The sequence below is a fragment of the Bactrocera dorsalis genome, chromosome 1, assembly GCF_023373825.1.
Source record: "Bactrocera dorsalis isolate Fly_Bdor chromosome 1, ASM2337382v1, whole genome shotgun sequence".
Taxonomy (NCBI): Eukaryota; Metazoa; Arthropoda; class Insecta; order Diptera; family Tephritidae; genus Bactrocera; species Bactrocera dorsalis.
In genome coordinates, this window is record NC_064303.1 from 44,861,868 (window position 1) to 44,882,435 (window position 20,568).

General features: G+C 35.3%; 3 protein-coding genes and 1 long non-coding RNA gene across 5 annotated transcripts in view; 2 read left to right on the forward strand and 2 right to left on the reverse strand.

Annotated features, from left to right (window-relative positions):
- Positions 1 to 271: 271 nt before the first annotated feature.
- Positions 272 to 2,129, reverse strand: LOC125775715 (uncharacterized). The gene is made up of 2 exons (XR_007421322.1): positions 1,805 to 2,129; positions 272 to 1,741 (listed from the first exon to the last, which is right to left on the reverse strand). It is a non-coding gene; the product is annotated as an uncharacterized LOC125775715 (long non-coding RNA).
- A 2,069-nt stretch (positions 2,130 to 4,198) lies between these two features.
- Positions 4,199 to 5,632, forward strand: LOC125775573 (myb-related transcription factor, partner of profilin-like). Of its 2 annotated transcripts, none has more exons than XR_007421202.1 (3): positions 4,199 to 4,443; positions 4,515 to 4,701; positions 4,764 to 5,632. XR_007421202.1 is itself a non-coding variant. In XM_049446223.1 (3 exons), the coding sequence occupies exons 1-3, from the start codon at positions 4,433 to 4,435 to the stop codon at positions 5,060 to 5,062; spliced, it is 507 nt and encodes a 168-aa protein (XP_049302180.1). In that variant the 5' UTR covers positions 4,199 to 4,432; the 3' UTR covers positions 5,063 to 5,632. The 2 variants fall into 2 exon arrangements, 1 of the variants encoding a protein (XP_049302180.1); XM_049446223.1 differs by having other exon boundaries at positions 4,754 to 5,632.
- Positions 5,633 to 5,770: 138 nt separating this feature from the next.
- LOC125775518 (putative nuclease HARBI1) lies at positions 5,771 to 8,043 on the reverse strand. Its single transcript, XM_049446178.1, has 4 exons — positions 7,299 to 8,043; positions 6,804 to 7,233; positions 6,595 to 6,739; positions 5,771 to 6,520 (listed from the first exon to the last, which is right to left on the reverse strand). Exons 2-4 carry the CDS (start codon positions 6,963 to 6,965, stop codon positions 6,150 to 6,152), a joined length of 678 nt encoding a protein of 225 aa, XP_049302135.1. The 5' UTR covers positions 6,966 to 7,233; positions 7,299 to 8,043; the 3' UTR covers positions 5,771 to 6,149.
- Positions 8,044 to 8,980: 937 nt separating this feature from the next.
- LOC125775614 (uncharacterized) overlaps positions 8,981 to 20,568 on the forward strand; it is a 231,184-nt gene continuing 219,596 nt past the window's right edge. The window contains exons 1-3 of the mRNA XM_049446265.1: positions 8,981 to 9,193; positions 9,256 to 9,409; positions 9,466 to 9,641. Coding sequence (XP_049302222.1) covers positions 8,981 to 9,193; positions 9,256 to 9,409; positions 9,466 to 9,581 — 483 coding nt within the window. The 3' untranslated portion in view covers positions 9,582 to 9,641. The remainder of the gene's footprint in view (positions 9,194 to 9,255; positions 9,410 to 9,465; positions 9,642 to 20,568) is intronic.

Here is a 20,568-nt window from a genome sequence, read left to right on the forward strand (position 1 = left end):
CAGTGCTTTCAAATGCGGCTCCGCTTGGATTCACTGCCTGCTGCAAGCTGAGCAACTCGTCCACGGCTTGCTCCAAAGGCGTTCAGCTGCGTTGGGTGTAAGGTCCTAAACCTGTGACTGCAATCTCTTGCCTTTAACTCAGAAGCAATATCTTCCAACAACTCCATCCTTTTTTTTTTTTTAAGTAAAACTTCTTTACGCGCGCTTGGCTTGTGGAGTAAGCTGACGAACGCGTAACGAAAAGTGTGAGCAGGCGAGGCGAACGGTAATTGGTGGGGGATATATTGTAGAGAACTGCAAAACTCACTTTTTCCTTGAATCAGCTCATACGCACAGTGATTGGACTTAAATAGAAACTTTTGCGTATAAGCTGTATGAGCACAGTTTGTCGGCAGACGTGCGCGAGTAAAGGTAAAAAGGTAAATTTTCGGCAAATGCAACGGATTTTGTGAAATGGCTGCCAGTGACGAGTAAAAGCAAAAATATTAAAATACAAATACTGCAAGCGTTGTTACCACAGTAACTTGATAAATAGTTGGTAAATGTTTAGCGCAAATTGAAAAACATATTTTGGTAAAATAATAATCATAAAGTGTTGTTGTGTGTGCGTGAACAAACACGAGCGAGCCAAATTGCATCCTGTGATTTTGTACAAACTATTTATTTGGCCTTTACTAGTTGTTTGGCGACAGAATCTATAACAGCGCAGACACAGATCGGAAGTTTTAAACACCTTTTAGTGATTGGACTTAAATAGAAACTTTTGCGTATGAGCTGATTCAAGGAAAAAGTGAGTTTTGCAGTTCGTGGTATGTATCAGAGAACTGCAAAACTCACTTTTTCCTTGAATCAGAATTTATATTATTAACACACACACACTACATTTACATACATATGCACTTATATTACTTGCAAAGTAATCAACGCAACTGAATATTTGTTTAAAACTTCCGATCTGTGTCTGCGCTGTTATAGATTCTGTCGCCATATATGTGCTGCTCACTGTGTTTTGGACGATGGAACAAACATCATAATGGTAGTTGTTTACATTTCGCCCAATAACACAGTTAATAATATCATAAAGTTTATATACAGAAGACTTATGATTTATGGTCGAGTAGGTTCTGAAGAACTAGGAGAAAACTATCCTACGTTGCCACTAACCTTAGCAGATTTCAATATCAATTTCGCATCCGAAAATGGACAACTTTTGATAAACTTTCTACGAGATAAATTAGAATTACAAATGAATAATGACCGTAATGAGCCAACTACAAGACATGGAACAACAATCGATGCCGTTTTTTCTAGATTTCTGTCTAATTTTAATTCTAAAATATATGTATCGTATTTCTCGTATCATAAGCCTATTGTCTCGGTTTTACAACCAACCACAGTAATTACTGATGTACCCAATAATGAAAATAACGAATAAAACAATGAAAAAAAAAATAAAAGATCTATGCAAAAATATTAATTTACTAATGAAAACATAAAATAAATTTAAATATTTGTAGGAAATTAATATATGTATATGTGCATACATGTATATATTGCACACACACATTCATATATATACATAAAGATAGAGAGAAAGAAGTTTTACTTCAGTCGTGCGGTCATAAGCACACTCACTTTTTTTTTTGTGGAACCAAACGGCGTCATTCCTCTGGCTAACTCAGGATTTCTTTCCAGCAACTTCACCATTACCTCAAATTGCTTCTGAGTAGTTCGTTTTATTCTAAAAATAATTAAATTTGTAATGAATTAAATACAATAAATAAATTTTCAAAATTTTACTAACGTTTTCTGCATTTTTAATTACACTCTCGAGTCGAAAAAACGTTCGCCAAATTTTGACAGTTGAGGCGAAACGAATTTTATAAATTCGCAAGTGGAAATCAGTGATCTGCAGTGAATACTTGGCTTATGAATACACTCTCATATTCATGAATCACCCCAATGTTCACTTACACTTGCTCTCACTAAAAATATTATCTTCTCACAATCACATGGTTTGCTTGTGTAATAATGAGTGTGAATATGTCTCACAATCACTTATCGCTCACACTTGGCTTGGCTTGCTTCTCTGTATACAATTGTTTGAGCTATTCGTTGCATACCATTAGATGAGTTGAAAGGCTCATGAATATATTCACTAATAAGTAGTGATGAGCGATATTTCACTACCGGTGATTTTTTCACTGTGATTGAAAAATCACAAATCGCAACTGCGATCACTTTTTATAAATAGCAGTTCGCTTCTATGAACTGTGATTGCGATCGCAGTTCGAACCTGTGATCGCAGTTCGAACCTGTGAATTGCGATCGCAGTTCGAAACTGTGAATAACGTAACACTTTTTTGCTACTTTCATGGTAATCAGGGTGTTGTGTTAGCATTTGAGCTACATATAAATTTTAAATTTTGTTGATCAACACTTTAAAATATATTAAATAATGCAAGTGTTTACGTTATTTAAGTGATTATATTGAATTATTTTGAATCTCTGTTCATATTTATTAGGATATTACTTGTTGTTTGATGTTAAATCAGTTGTTTTTTCGGGCAATTTTTAAACACGCTTCAAGTATTTCTAAATTTTTGCATGCAGTAGGATACAGTCCTAGGTGGTAATTTGTCGTTTGACATAAGTATGTGTACAAATTAACAATTCGTTAGCCGTTATAGGAAAACATCAATTGGAAATTGAGTGAAACACAAATGTAAGTATTTTGAAGATTTTAACAATAAATATTAGTGTAAAGTATAAGATTGTATTTTTATATTGTGAATAAGTGTTGTTGCTGAAATAAAGCTAAATTAAGGTAAGGTCTATAAATATGTTAGAAATATGTCGAAGTTTTTAATAAGTTTGTGTTTACAGAAGAATGCCGAAATCTTGTGTGTGTGGATGTGCGGCAGCTGAATCATTTTACAAATTCCCATCGGAACGAGAATTAGCAAGGTATGAATTTATTTTGGAATATGTGTTAGGTATTTTATTGATACTTGGGTGAATTTTTATATATATGCGTATATATGTACATTCATCAAATATTTAAGGGGCTATACCAGTGTTACCTATGGAAAATTAGACGAATTTCGTGATTTTTTAAAAAAAGTACTCAGTCGAATATTTCGAAGTTCTTTGGACTTAATAAGGTATATTTTCGGCTATATTTTAAGTTCTTTTTTTTTACAAAAATATTGAATAATAACGAAGTTATGTGCTGTCTTCGGAGGTTCCGAAAAAAATGTCTTTTTTAGGTAAACAATTGTCGTTTTTTTAATGGCAAATTGACAATTTTCAACCAATCAAAAAGATCATAGGTCATTGTATAGTAAATAATATACTATAGAATACTCAGTTTCAATTTGAAGTCGATTGGTCAATATCTCGTTGAGTTCTGATGTCAGCAATTTTGAAAACGTCGTTTAAACTATCAATAAAAAATGAAAAAAACCGATTTTTTGAAAGTATCACACTGGCATAGCCCCTTAATGCATATTAGTTCTTATGCATACATAAAAATGTGCATTAAAAAAATTTGGCGATATCTGGTTCAACGGACATTTTCTATTGTATAAAACCTATGTTCACTCCAATTATTAAACTTTAAATAAAATATTTAGTAACTTTATACAAACTAAATTTTGTTTTGATTTAATTTAAATGTTCGAATATGGAAAGCTGCACCTTTTATGTTTTCTGTCGGTCAAATGTAAACAAATACATTCAGAAGAAAACTCACCACCGAGAAATCTAAAAACAGGGCTGCTTTTTATTAACAAGAACTCACTACATAAAGAATATCTGACTATCAGTAAATGATATTTTTAAGGGCGAAACATGACACACTATGACGTTTAAATCACATATTAGTAAATATATGTCATTATAATTTTTGTTATTTAATAGAATAAATTTGCTAAGTATTTACTACCTCAATTTATACAGCACTGCGTTGCTACCACTGAAAATCCAAGATGGCCGCTGTTCACCCCTCAGAAAGCTACCACGAAAAGGTTATCTACTGTATATACTGTGGAATTAACTATGCGCTCTCTACTCGCAATTCGAAATAGCGAAATTCGTCTAGAATTTCATTCGCTTCGCTGGTGGCAATACGAGCCTAAATAATAGTGGTCTTGTACGTTCTACTTTTTCAAGCTTGCTTCAAGCTAATGAGGAGTGTCTTTTCAAAAGAGGATATCTACATTTTGGCGGGTATTGTCACTTGCGAAGCGAATGAAAATTTGGCGAGTTTCGCCGTGGCGAATTGTAAGTTGCGAATCTCTAACGAATTCGCCAGAAAATGACGAACGAGTGACGAAAATAAATTTCTGGTATTGACGCTGGCGAAAAAACGGCATTCGCTTCGCCATTACTGTCAAAATTTAACGAATGTATTTTTTATTCGCTATTTGTAATGGAAAGGACGTAAGTAAATTTTGATCTTTATTTGAGCAATTGTAATTATTTAATTATATTTAACAAAACGATACTTCTAGAACAAAACGTACAACAACGCAGCAATTCCAAAAATTGGTTGCGTTAATGGAAAATAATCCGGACGTCGTCAGAGGAATGGGGAATTTAAGATCGACAAAGAAATGCAGGGCAGAGCAATGGGACCTGTTCGCTGCCGAACTCAATGCCATTGGTCCACCATTGCGAAACGGGCGCGAGTGGAATAAGGTAAAAATTTCATTAATTTGTTTGGTTGAAGTTACTTATTTGTAGCATTTAGGTTTGGTTAGATTATAAACAGAAACTAAAAAAAAAAATAGCGACAAACCGACGCGAAACTGTTGCCACAGAAGGAGGACCTGATGCTCAGCAAAGTTTATCTCCATTAGAGCAAAGTGTGGATGAGCTTCTTCACCTTCAGGCGGTTGTAAGTCCTACAGGCTTAGCATATGGCTCTAATGAAGTAGAAACTGCGGCAAATAATAGTGAGATTCAGCCAGAAGAGCGCACGACCGAGGAAACACAACGAGCCATGGATTTGGCATCGCAATCCTCAAGCAGCCGTCCTAGAATGACAGTAGAGCAGTGATGCCCAAACGCACACTACCAAACTGTGTGCTTGTGTTGGAGTATGAGAGAGCTTGCTGCTACACCCAAAAAAAATACAAAACTTTAGTATTAATTAATATAAAAAAATTTGAAAGTGATTCGACAACTTTTACAAAATTGTGAAATTAATGAAATTCCTTATTAATTTTTAATCAATTACAAAAATAAAGACAATTCACGTGTCAAAAAGAAATTAAAATTCAAAAAATTTTAAATATTGAATTTATGTTGAAGTTTTCACCTAAACGGCTGTATCAAAAACTAAAAATCAATATTTTCATGGTTTTGAACCAAAATTGTTAATCAGCGCGCACATACTAATTACATGCGTAGCAGTCAACAGTCGTTGATCAAGTGATTTTCAAATGCACATTAATTTTCCACAATGTATAGAGAGCGCTTGACTAATACGTGTGAGCGAATCTGTGAGAGAGTAATAAAGTCGGCCGCCCGCGGGCTAGGCAAAGCGCTTCACTGCAGTAGAGGAACGTGAAGTCATTCGGATGAAAGCGTTAGAAAAGCAAGCCGAAGTTCAAGACATCCTTTCCAACAAAATTGCAAAAATGGAAAGAAAAATAGATGAAATTGCAAGGTATGCAAGAAAAACATATGAACTGAAACAGGAAGAAATTAAATTAATGAAAATGAAAGAAGAAAGGAAGAAGGAAGAACATTTAGAGAAAAAAAGACATAAAGAAAAGATGGAAATAAAACTAAAAATTTTAAAATTAAAAATGCAAAAAAAAAAATAGAGTAAATAGGGTGCTTGTAAATAGATTGAATTTAGTTTACAGTTTATTCCATAAGAATGTGATGAATTTTTTTTTTTATTTCATATTTTAACCGAACTTGAAATTGACATTTTTTTAAGAAAACATGTGATGAATTTATTTTTACTTTATTATTGTAAGTGACATAATTGAATCTGTGATTTTTTAAATTTAATTTAAAAGCATGTAGTTTTTGTAACTTTTATATATTTATTATCTATGTAATATTGAATTTCAAAGTATTGAATAAAATAAAAGAATACAATATATTATTCACTGAAGTCGGTATAGTTTTATTTACATCAAAGCATCAGCAATTTGTCTTCTGCGGCGCTCTCCTGGTGAACCATTGCCATTTTCATTAATTGGTTCCAACGGTACAACGGCATCAAAGAAGGTTTCAGCCTCCTCCGGATCACCGATTCTAAATTTTTTACAAATGTTGTGCAAGGCGCAGCATATATTAATAACGGATGTTACTTTAGCAGGATCGTAGCGCATTTTTCTAGCACTCAGAAGACATCTGAAACGGCATTTCAAAACTCCAATCGTACGTTCAACATTTCTCGCTTTCGCGTGCTTCTTATTAAAAATTGACTCCCTAGTTCCAGATTCTGCATGACGGAAAGGTGTTAATAAATAAGGGCTTAGTGGGTATCCGGAGTCACCTGCAAATGTATTATTGTTTTCAATATTCATATGTCAAGATTAAACTTGCGCAGTAGTCAAATATTGCGAATACCTAAATAAATAGAGTTCTGATCTCCGTTTTGATGCGCTGCCTCTAAACATGCCTTTAGAGAACTATTGTTCCATACGAACGAATCGTGTGTAGAACCAGCATATCTAGCATTCATAAAACGGATATTCATATCATGATCCCAAGCCTGTAATAAAAATACAATAAAATTTTTATAACAATTTTACTGTATTAAATTCATAAAAACTCACAATCATTGCATTTATGCTAAAAAATCCTTTTCTGTTTAGATAGAGGTGTTTGTTGTGGTAGGAGCATAAATGGCAATATGGGCTCCATCGATGCAGCCTATTACATTTGGTATTCCCGATCTTGAATAAAATTTGCTCCTGCTGCTTTTCTTCTTCACTCATATCTACGCTTATATGGGTACGACAAATTTCATTTTCCAAAATGGGTATGATCTCTTTTAAAATAAGGGAAACTGTTGGCTGAGCAAGTCCCAACTAAAATTCATTCCCTATAGCTTATTGGTAACTGCCATGTGCAAAAAATCTGAGCGCGGCACACAATTTTAACATCGGCGTTATGGAAGACGACATCCGTCAATGAAATTTGCCTTTGATTTTATCCAGCACATACATAAATGCGTCCTTGTTCAAGCGGAAATTCGCAACGAATCTACAAATACGTGTACATTGAACAAAAACTTCTTATTATTCGTTATAATTGAACTGGATACGTACATCGTGTTATGTAGGTAGCTCTGTAGGATTAGAATTATCTCTAATAAAACGGCGCTGTCGAAGAAGATTAGTTCGGGTTTCCACATCGTAATTATCCTCAAAATACAAATCCGCGTTATTAAACATATTTTCGAATTTCAGTTGATATAATAATAAATATTTTTAAGTATAAATGACACAAATGTCAAATTCGGATGAACGCGCTTCAATGGCAACGACATATTTTAGCGAATACGTTCATTCGCCATTCACAATGCAAATTTGGGATATGTTCGCCAAAGCGTTCGCTTCGCCAAATAAATTCGCCTCGCAAGTGACAATACCCGCCTTTAATTTTTTTAAACTAATTATGCAGTCTTGTCTTTAGTGCTGAAATACACAACTTCTTTACTTGGATGTTGATCTCAAAAAGATATTTCGCAAGTAAAAAAACGTTAAATTGTGAGTCCTAAACAGAAATACTATTATTCGGTAAATCAGTAAATGTTTCCCTTATAATGTTTTCTCATTATAGAAAAATTAATTAAGAAGTAGATATTCTCTTTTAAAAAGACACTTCCCAAATAATTTTTCCTTCTGTTATATACTATTTGTAAGTATTTACAAATCAAAAATCTTTTTCAAACTAATATTTGTTGCTATAAACTACTTAACTTTAAAATATTATTAACATAAAGTACTAACATTTCATTTTATAAATTAGTTCACATTTTTATTAGGTATTTTTTAATTAAATGATTACTTAATAATTTTTTTTTGTTTCAGTTTGCGACGTGGATATTTGATTCCTACCCGTTGAGCCCCCATAGAGTGGTATTGAACATACATATTTTTAATTTTTTAATAATATTTTTTTACAGATAAAGTGTTTAAAAAAAAAACTTGCAACCTCGTTTGCGCTCCTCGAGGAGAACCATCACAAATTGTGGTACCGTTACCATCTTCTGGCGGCCATGTGAGTATAATGTATTATTATATAAATGTATTAGTATTTGCTTTAAAAAAATACATTAATGTTTTTCAGATATAATCCAGAAGCTGGATGTCATTGAGACCCGACTCACTCCCATTGAAAAGTCCCTAACAGACAAAGTAAGTAACGCCGTATTACATTACCAAATTAAAACAGAAGCTAATAGCCCTGACAGACGACAGCGCTAATATGCATTAGCGGGCTTAATTTACATTTATTTGCGCATTTGACCCATGTCAATGCAAGTTTGTAATCCACAAGAATTCCGTGCATTTGGTTGAATTTACTAAATTTTAGTAGGCAACACTGCTCAAAAATGGCCGATTTTTGCTATTTATTGACAGATGTCGCACTTTTGCTATCCATTTTTCCAATATTCTTAACTTTTTTGCACACTTTTTCCGCATTACAATCAATTATTGCTATTAATTTCGCTCTATTATCTTTTAACGTAGATAATAATAAACGAATTTTTTCGTTAAATTTATATTGATTTTCCAAAACTACCAAAATTTCTTTTAATAATTTATCTTATTCATTTTTACTTCACTTTTTTTTTTTAATAAAGAAACAAATTTCACTATCAGCTGTCTAAATGCACAAGCCTGCCGTCTGTCACCATAAAATTTCAATTCGCATTAGCGTTGCTTAAGGCGCATTAATTTTGCTCGTCTGTCAGGGCTATAATTTTTATATTTTAATTTTCTCGATGCCAGAAAATGCCGAGGTGCAGGCACAAAGTAAATTATTTCGCGAATGCCGCGTCACAACGGCAAAGATGCATCATTCAATTAGCCGCATCACTGGTGACTTGGAGGACGAGTATTACATGGAGCTCGCTTCGAAACTGCCCATGTCATCGGAAGAGCACGTGCGCTTCGTGGAAGACAAACTTTCACAAAACGAAAGCACGGATGCTATGGTAAATATTTCGTTTTTAAATATTATGCGATTGTAATATAATTTACTGTATTTTTTTTACAGATGCGGCTAATATTGAAGTCAAAGGGCGCAAAAGGAAGTGTGGACGGCGTACTGCGTGGTATGTTTTCTGACGATCTACTGTACCACTACAATTTAGAGGGACGCAAAGAGAAGGGATCCCTACTAAAGCTAAAGGTCGTAGGGTTAGTTTTTGGTAGGTTTTTTACTGATATATATTTGAATGCCTTAACTTATACCGTTTCATTTTAGATATATTTCCTAACAAGGATAAAAACATTATCTGTGGGGAGCTCCGGAGGTTTGTGGCCTTAAGTCACAATCGTTTTAAGCAAAAAAAGCATAAACTTAAGACAAAATTAATATAAGTTTTCTTATTATTACTTATATATTGTTACGAATTTACTCTTGCTAGTTTACTTTGTTAGGTTCGTATCTCTGGATTGACAAATAAAATCAACACTGTTTAATTTAATTCAACAACTCTTTATTCACAACTCGTCTACTATAGCAGTTTACTCTTAGCACTGATTGATTACGTTGGCGCTGCCACGGCTTATATAGCCACGCACTTCTCGCTGATGCCGACGTGTCCTTCTAGAATATCGCGTCTGGAAATTACCAGAACATACGGCTATACGGCGCCAGACCCAAGCAGACAGTCGCGGCGCCAGACTCAGCAATTGTTTACCTAGACAAGCAGACAGTGCGGCGCCAGATGTCTATTGTTTCGAGAAGCAGACAGTCGTGGCACCAGATGTCTACAACAAGACAAATGCTATTCCATATACCTACAGCTATTGTTCATAATCAGGGATGCATATAGTAATACAAATACAACTTAATACTACTTTTGTAACACTGCCCTCCACTAAAGCCTAATCGTCCCGATTAGGCACAAATCCTCTTGAACCAAATGGGGCGAGCCTCTCCAAATGTACTACTTTCATTTTACATCGTGCTTTCCCATTTCTTTGTATGCGGTATACCACGTCATTAAGTCGTTTCATCACCATATAGGGTCCTTCCCAGGCTGTCTGCAGTTTCGGGGACAAGCCTTTCTTTCGAAGTGGATTGTACAACAGGACCAGATCACCTTCTTCAAAACCTTTTGAATTTGCCGCTTGATCGAAATCGGTCCTTCATCTTATTGCTCATCAGATGCGTATGCTGTCTTACCATTAGATGCAATTTCATTCATTTCTTCCTTTAAGGCAGAACAATAATCTCCATCATTTCTTACAGCTGTAGGATTCGTTCCAAACTTAAGATCAGCAGGGAGTCGCAGATCAGATCCGAAAATAATCTTTGCTGGCGTGTAACCAGTTGTCTCGTGCTTCGCTGAACGATACGCCAGCAGGAACATCTGGATGCACTTGTCCCAATTCCGTTGATCTTTATCAACGATTTCCGCAGATGTTCTCGAGCGTTCGGTTGAATCTCTCTACCATCCCATCTGATTGTGGGTTGTAACGATGTTGTCCGTGTCTTGTGGATGCCCAATAATGTTACAGACTTCTTGGAAAATGGAAGATTCGAAATTCCTGCCTTGATCTGAGTGTTAAATTCGACGGGCACTCCGAATCTTGTTATCCAATTTTCTACAAACGCTTCGGCTACGGTCTCGCTTCTTGGTTTGGTAAGGCATATACTTCTCGCCATTTACTGAAATAGTCCATGACAACCAGTAGATATTTGTTTCCGGCCGTACTGGTTGGGAACGGTCCTGCAAACATCCATTGCGAACTCGTTTCAAATGGTGATCCCACGTTGTACTGTTGTAGCCTACCGCGACTTTTGGCTTTAGGACCTTTAGCTGCCATGCACTCTACGCAATTACTTATCCATTCTGCTATGGAATCTCGACAACCGATCCAGTAGAACCGTTGTTTTAATCTTCTCTATAGTTTTTGTAATCCCAAGGTGCCCTCCACTAGGTCCATTGTGATATTCTTTCAATACTTTTCGGGATCATGGACTTCGGTACTATGATCAGCAGACGAGACTGTTTTGCCATCTTCGCTTTCCCAGGTACGATGAAGGTATCCATTAACGAGGTTTATGCTGGTTCCATTGGGCCCAATATGCTTTTGCAGTTGGACTCTCGCTACTTATTTGTTCCTTTGGTGGTCGTACCCCATTTTCTTTGGCCATTACCAGCTTTGCAAGATCAGGGTCCTCCAGCTGATTGGTTCTGATGCGGTGAGGAGTCCAATCATCTTCAGGTTCTATATTCAGTAATCGCACGTCGATTATACCTTCTTTTCCTTCTGATTTGGAGCAATGTTTAAATTCCAGTGGACAAGGGCGATGTGATAATGCGTCCGCATTTTTGTGGTGAATCCTCTTTCGGTGTTCTGTTGGTTGTTTCCATTTTGATGGGTTTACTTTTATCTTGCAATTTCGGGCAGAGTGACCCGCTTTCTACAGTTGAAACATCTGCCTGTTGTATTGACTCGCTGTGCAGCAATTGTCTTCAGAGTCTTCAATATTTCTTCCATCAGCGCCGGTTGTTCCATTTCAACCCTTTGTACTTTGGGTGCTGGTTTACTTAGTAGGGAAGCCTGTTTCCTGTGTGAGGGCGTGCACGAAACCGTTTCAGCAAACGTTCTTTTTGGCATTGTATATGTGGCGCGTTTGGTGTCCACATCACGAATTCCATTTATGAAACATTGAATTTTTACCCTCTCAATGTAATCCACAGGTGCATCTGCATTTGCCAAATGAGCCAGTCGTTCTATTTCAGTTGCGAACTCTTGCAATGACTCGTTCATCTTCTGACCCCTATTTTGTAGTTCGATCTGGTATATTTGTTTCCGGTGCTCACTACCATAACGTCTTTCTATCGCACTCATCAATGCCTCATAGTTGTCCCGTTCACAGTCTGGAATAGTCTGAAGGATTTCTGCTGCCGGTCCTTTCAATGATACAAACAAGGACGCCACTTTGTCCGCTGCATTCCAGTTATTGGCCGTTGCTGTCTTTTCAAACTGAAGTTTGAAAATTTGAAATGGAATACTTCCATCGAATGTGGGTGCCTTCAATCTTTGATTATTTGTTGATGGTGCAGGGCCATCTAGTTGCAGTTCTCGCACACGATTACTTAATTGAAGAACTTCTGCTTTTAAATTTTCTTCGTCATTTTTTAAAGTGCTTAATTCGTCTTCAAATTTTGAAAATTTCTCTTGCACTTGTTTTTGTAGTTGTGTAGTATTTTCCGTAATCTGTTGTACCAAACGATGTTGTTGCGTAAGGCGAGACTCTAACTGTGATGTATTTTCAGCTATTTGCTGTGCCAGACGATTTTCGGTTTGCACTGCATTGTCTGCTATTTGTGATGTATTTTCAGCTATTTGCTGTGCCAGACGATTTTCTGTTTGCACTGCATTCTCTGCCATTTGCTTAATAGCCACTAAGAGCATGTTCATGTCCACACTTGATGATGTTCGTTGTTCGTCTACTTTTTCTTCTACCTTTGTAGAAGTTTCTGGCCCATCAAATTCGAATTCGTCGACATTAATTCCATCCGCTTCCATTGCTTCACGTAATCGTGCCTGCAGATCCGCCTTTTGCCCGCTTATCGGCAAATTACGCTCCTCCAGTTCCTTTTTTAATTGCTGAATTCTCAATTCTCCGAATTTAACCATCTTGAATTTGGATTATTTGACAATCCCACTTCTGACACCAATTGTTACGTTCGTTCGTTTGTTAGGTTCGTATCTCTGGATTGACAAATAAAATCAACACTGTTTAATTTAATTCAACAACTCTTTATTCACAACTCGTCTACACTATAGCAGTTTACTCTTAGCACTGATTGATTACGTTGGCGCTGCCACGGCTTATATAGCCACGCACTTCTCGCTGATGCCGACGTGTCCTTCTAGAATATCGCGTCTGGAAATTACCAGAACATACGGCTATACGGCGCCAGACCCAAGCAGACAGTCGCGGCGCCAGACTCAGCAATTGTTTACCTAGACAAGCAGACAGTGCGGCGCCAGATGTCTATTGTTTCGAGAAGCAGACAGTCGTGGCACCAGATGTCTACAACAAGACAAATGCTATTCCATATACCTACAGCTATTGTTCATAATCAGGGATGCATATAGTAATACAAATACAACTTAATACTACTTTTGTAACAATATATTAGTTTTAAGTTGTAATTATTAGATTAGTTTTGCGTTGTACAAATTAGTTTTAAGTTGCACATATTAGTTTTAAGTTGTATATATTAGTTCTAAGTTGTACATACTAGTTTTAAGTTGAAGTTACTAATTTTAGATTTATAAATATGAATTTTTAGAATTATAATTTTTATACTGAAATTAACTTAATTTGTATTATTTTTCTGCCGAATGTAATAATAATAGGCAAATTATTAGTTTAAGTAAATATTTGATTATTTTGATTTTATTATTAAGTAAAGCGAAATAATATAAAAACTGAGTTTTATTTAAAAGAATTGAATTTGTTAGAAGTAACAAATGGGTAACAGATAATCTTGTTACTGCTTGTTCTTGCTAACATGTTTATATGTTATAAATAACAAACTGATAACGAAAATAATAACACTAACAGATATTCGGATAACAATTACTTTTTGTTATCCATAACAATTAGGTAAGCTATGCGCTAAAGAAATTCTGAAAGAATTTCTTACCCGTAACATACTGTGAAGAGATCTGCTTACAAATGTATGTATTCTGTTAGAACAAGGCAGCATGCTTTATTTGCCATTGGTTAGAGCGAGATAACCATTGAAAATCAAATAGCTATGTGTTATTTTTACAGTCTCTGAACAAAAGTAACAAATATTTTAACAAATGCAAAAGTGAACAATAACAAGTCGCTTACACGTTTGCTAACAGCTACCCGTCTTGCAGGGTACAGGGCATGACGTTCACTAAACTTTTTAGGCTCAATTATAAAATTCGTCACAGGGACAAGACCATGACGATATAAAAGAAATAAAAACAGGCTTAAATTTCTTAATCGCAAACAATAAAAAACAACAAAGACTAACTCTCAGTTTGAAAAATTATTAGAAAAAATAGATCCGAAATCTGTTGTGGAAGAATTTTTAATAAGAAAAGTTTACAAAGAGTTAGAGGCAATTACAAATACAATTAATTTTGCTAGAAATGGAAATTTTATAATATATTAGAATATTCGGATATCCACGTTTGCATGTACAGGAATGCGATAATCACAGTATATAAATACCCTATCATTAATAATAAAAGTAAATTATAAAATTTAATTCGTTAGCCAACAAACATAGAAATTTACAAATTGAAAGAAAAATAGCAAAATAGGAAAATAAATTTATAAGAGTATCTAAATGTAAAAAGAGTTGGGTTTAGTTTAGTATCTCATTTTCACTGCTTATTCCTCTTAAATGCGTGCACGGATTTTTTTTAAATTTATATAGCACGAATAGCCAATGAATTAAACTTTGGTTTAAATGTAAATTTATTGTTAAATGTTAATTTGTTTTTTAAATATAAGTAAGCAAAAAACGCACATTACCACATTTGCTCAAACATATGGCTCTCTTCTTTTGAAGTTTTTGTTGCACTGCTTGCAAAAAATTTAACCAATTTAACACACACACATTCTTTGAAATATATTTAATTGAATTAATGATAAATTATGCATTTTAAGTTGCAATTTTATGTACAATTTAATAAATAAAACAGCTTTCAATTACGCGTTATACTGTTCCTTGAAATGTAAGCAAAATTACTGAATATGAACTGTCAAACGACTCAGAAAATAAGCACAAAAGGAAGACAGTAATAACCCAACGAAACAAAATGGTAGGTCTTATATGCTGCGGCGCTTGTTTCAGTGTAATATATTATACTGAAAATATAATGAAAATTTGGAATAAAAAATCGCGCGAATTTTTATTCCTAATTTTCGCCTGCGGCGCTTGTTTCAATGTATATATTATACTGGAAATATGTATAATGAAAATTTGGAATAAAAAATTGAGCAATTTTTTATTCCAAATTTTCGCAATTTTTTATTCCAAATTTTCGCCTGCGGCGCTTGTTTCAATGTAGTATATTATGCTGAAAATATATTCAAAATTTGGAAAAAATCGCGCGATTAAAACCCAATTTTATTATTTAGGGGGTCTTGTATAAATGGCTGGTTGGGTTATCTTGGTACTTCAACTACTTGTATGCATTATTACCGATACATATACAATTTTTTATTTTCAGTGTTTTTATTATTTAAATAAAGTGGATTTCCACTTTAATTCATTGAAATAATAAAAATAATAAACATAGAGTCACTCTATGCGTAAAAATACATAAATTTTATAATAATTAGTGAAAATTGTATGGAAAAACTACGATTTTACACCATTTTCAGGAGGCTGCCCTAGAGCCCCCCGTGGTCCTAGGGGAGGAAGGGTGCTATTATTCAAAAGCTCCATTCATTACCTTTCAAATGAGGGGGGTAGCAAGCCCCCAGCCCCCTCCCCCTTTGCGCAAAACCTTTTAAAAATGGGATACTAAACTAAACATTCCCATGTAAAAATAAAGTAGGAATAAATATATTAATATTAGATCACAGAAATATTATAATTGACAAAAACCATATATGGAACGTCCAAAATATTACAGGCACAAAATTAGTTCAGTTTATGTTGTAATATATTTGCCACTACTGTATTAAAGAGAGCTACATATAATATTTGTTATAACTGTACTTAAAACTGAAGCCAATTCTCTCACAATTATATTCATGAATTTCTTTTGTACCATTTGTATTGTATTCAGTTCCTCTAAACCGGCTGCGAAAAAGACTAAATTACTTTTCTACGGTTTAATATTAGTACTACTTAACAAATTAGCCACGTGAAATATTGTCTGATAGCAGCAGCAGCATGGAATAAATTGAAGGAGATTCATCAACCTAGTGGCCCTGCAAGAAAAGTGACACTATTTCGACAGTTGCTGTCATTAAAATTTGCAGAAGGTGATATAGTTTCAAATCATATAACTGTGTTTTTCGAAGTTCAGGAGAGATTGTCTGAAATAGGTGTCAAATTTCCAGATGAAGTGGCAGCCATAATTCCGTTGGCAAGTTTACTAAAATCGTTTGAAAATTTTGTAGTGGCCATTGAATCACGTGATACATTGCCTACATTGAATGCACTTAAGCTAAAATTGCTTGAAGAGGGTGCAAGACGTAACGGCGAAAAATCCGTTAATTCCGAATCACACCACGCGTTAGTTGCGAGAGCGAGGTTCCAAAGAAATCCTAACGGGAACATCAAAGTCGGCAGCGACGGCAGCAGTAGCGCAGAAGTTCAATCGTCAAGAAATAGCGAACAAAAAAGGCAACGAGGAAGATGTTACAATTGCGGAAGATATGGGCATTTTGCTGCACACTGCAGAGAACCGCGAAAAGAGCAACGAGTGGAACAGCAAGTGAAGAATAAATCGTTAGCTATTCTCGCTTCTGCTTCTCCCTTCAAAATACGTTTGGTGTATAGACAGTGGAGCAACAGCACATCTCTGTTTTGGTCGTTCGTTATTTGTATCATACAAAAAGAGAACTGAGAAAAGAGAACTCGCTGGTGAAAAATACGTAGAAGCAGAAGGAGTTAAAGTTAAAAAACGTTTTATATGTGCCTAAGTTGCGATGCAATTTTATTTCTGTAAGCAAAGTTTGCGAACGTGGATATAGTGTTGTATTCGAAGAAAAACAAACTTTGGAGAAAGATAGAAAGGTAGAAATAATAATAAGAGCGCAAGAAGAAGGTGGTTTGTTTGTAGTGAATTTACAAACGAACAAGTGCATGCTTACAAATAGCAGAAACAATGAAGTAAGTGTGTGGCACAATCGTTCGGGCATTTAAATTATGAAAGTTTAAATGAAATTGTGAACAAAAAATTGGTATATGGGCTAAAAATGAATACATTAACAAAAAACATTGATTGTGTAACGTGCGTTAAAAGTAAAATTTGTGTAAAACCGTTTGCTCGCGTTTCTCAAAATCGTTCTAACGAAGTATTGCAAATTGTGCACTCAGATGTGGGCCAATGAATAAAAACTCAATTGGTGGCTCCAAATACTTTGTGACATTTATTGATGACAAGTGCCATACGTGAGTGCATATTTTTTAAAATCAAAAAGTGAAGTTTTTGCAAAATTTAAGGCTTCTAAAAAAATTAGTGAAAAACAGACTGATAAGAAAATAAAAATTTTGAGAAGCGATAATGGTAGGGAATACCTAAAGCGGCCCACTCACGACAAATTTATTTGACAAATCTGTTTGAAGACGGTTGAGCACTCACGACAAACCGATTTGACAAACTTTATTTCCATTGTGTGCTTCGCGGAGTTAACATGTCTGATTATAACGCGGATGATGTAATTGCGCTACTAGTAATACACCAGTGCATGAAGCGAAAAAAGCCAAATGCAAAAAAAAAAAAAATAATGGATGAAAGAGTGGTTATGTGAGAGATATAACCACTCACATGTAAAACTATTAAATTCAATGGAGCTGAATTTTTCCACGACTTATCTTTTTGGCATTTATTCTTATAATTTTCACTTTTGCATTGCCATAAGGCCGGTTCATTTTTAAATAATTCAATAAACTCTTCCAAAAAATGTTTGCTCACGCTTGCCATTTTTTTATCCGCTGATGTTTACTCTGCAAAAATTTCAAGCAACTGACCAAATGTTTGCAAACCACGCCACTCACGACAAACGAATCCACAAATCGGTTGTTAGTTTTTGAAATTTGTCGCAAACCTTCAATCCGTTTGACAACATGCCCACTCACGACAAAAACCACCTCAAACTCAAACAGATTTGTCAAACAAATTTGTCGTGAGTGGGCCGCTTAAGTGATGAATTCGAAAAATATTTGCGTGAACACGGTATTTGGCGGCAATTGACAGTGCCGCATACACCACAACAAAATGGTGTGGCAGAGCGTGCCGTACGTTGGTTGAGATGGCACGCAGTATGATTGTGCATAGTGCGTTAGACGAGTCTTTTTGGGCAGAGGCAGTGTCAACAGCGGCATATCTACGCAATAGAGATGCAATAAAAACACTCGTCGATAAAACGCCCTATGAAGAGTTTGTTGATAGGAAACCAAGTCTTGCACATTTAAGAGTATTTGATTCGCTAGCGATTGCCTTAAATAAAACAATTTCAAAAAAGTTTCGTGCGAAGGGGAAAGAAATGATAATGGTTGGTTATTCAGATATGGCTAAAGCGTATAGGTTGGTGGATCCAGATAACCCAGACCCATCTAACACCTTCCTCCCTTTGGTCCAACCCCGTCGAAACAGCACGTTTCTTGGGCCTACCGTTAGATGACCTCGACGACAACACAAACAACCCTTACCATCCTAACGGGGATTAGCTAACCGTTAACAACAACAACAACAACAACATGGATCCAGATACACGTAAGGTGATAGTGAGCAGAGACGTTATATTTTTAGAAGATAAATATATAGGCAGTAATGAAACCAGTCATGACATTGCTGAGTTTGATGTTGGGGAAATTTTGCGAAGATAACGTTGAAGTAAGCAGCAATAAGGGGTCAATAACGTATGGTCGGGGTAGACCTAGAGTAGTTCGAAGTGGTAATCGTGGCCATCCTCGAAAAGAGCGACATGTATTGAATTTCACCAAAAACATCGACGTCAAGATCCCACAATCAGTGAATGAGGCGCTTAATGATGACTACGCGAAACATTGGCGGGCATCTATGCAGAAGGAGTACGATGTATTGGTCAAGAACAAAACTTGGTCATTAGTAGAGTTACCATCAAACGAGAAGGCAAACAATTGCAAATGGGTTTTCAATATCAAGCGAAACGCAGATGGCTGTGTTGAGCGATTCAAGAGTCGTTTAGTGGCGAAAGGTTGTAGTCAACAGTATGGTACAAATTTCACCGAGACGTTCTCTCCAGTTGTAGGGTATGCGACAGTGCATATGTTGTTAGCACTATCATGCGAATATAAGCTACATTAGCATCAAATGGACATATCAACGGCTTATTTAAATAGCGGATTGCACGAAGTTGTCTACATGAAGCAACCTGAAGGCTTTGCAGATAAGAAGTTTCTTCAGCGGATTTTGAATTTAAATAAAGCCCTGTATGGTCTAAAACAAAGCGGCCGTGAGTGAAATATGAAGCTTGATGAAGTCATTCGGGTTTACACCGTGCATCAGTGATCTTTGTGTTTACACAAGAAATGTTAATTATAGTTACTATAATATAATCATGGTTTATGTTGATGATTTAATTATAGATTGCTCGAAACTGGATGAAGTTGTTACGATTAAAGAGAAAATGTCTAGCGTGTTTGACGTAGTAGATGGCGGTCCGCTCAGGTATTTCCTTGGCATGGAAGATGAGCGCGAAGGTGAGACGGGAGCGATCACGATATGTCAGAAAAAATACATCACCGAACTGCTTTCTCAGTATAAGACGCAAGATTGCAAGGCTGCAGTTACTCCGTTGGTTGCTGGTTTTCAAGTCAGCTGTAATAGTTTAGTTAAATTCAAAGAATTATCAATTGGGGTTCCGATGCAGGCGACAAGAAGTCATACACCGGCAGTGCATTTATAGCAGCAGGCAGCGTTTTTTCATGGGAATCAAAGAAGCAAAGTGTTGTAGCGTTAAGCAGCACTGAGGCAGAATATATTGCTTTGTCAACAGCCGAAAAATTAACAAATTAAATGGGCTTTCGAGTCATTGAGCCTACTGTTATCAAAAGCGATAATCAGGGAGTCATGCATTTAGTTAAGAATCCAGTTTACCATGCTAGGTGTAAACATATTGACTTACAAGTATCATGTTCGAGATATGTAAAGAAGCAATGAAATTCATTTGAATTATATTTGTACAGAAGAAAGAAATGTTTTCAGATATCTTTACAAAGAATTTGCAAAAAACTAAACATTGTAAATTTTGAAATAAATATTAAATTAATTAAATGAAATATTATATATAGAGAAGGAGTATTGTAATATATTTGCCACTACTGTATTAAAAAGATCTACATATAATATTTGTTATGACTGTAGTTAAAACTGAAGCCAACTCTCTCAATTATATTCATGAATTTCTGTTGTACCATTTGCAAATAAATGTTCTGGAAAATAAGACGAGTTGTATTCAGTTCCTCTAAACCGGCTGCGAAATAGACTAAATTACTTTTCTACAGTTTAATATTAGTACTACTTTAGATAATAAGACATATTTTAACCATGACCAAGAATAAAAAAATATAATACATGGTCATAAAAATGAACAAATCAAAATTATGAAAATATTAGAATCCAAATCGAA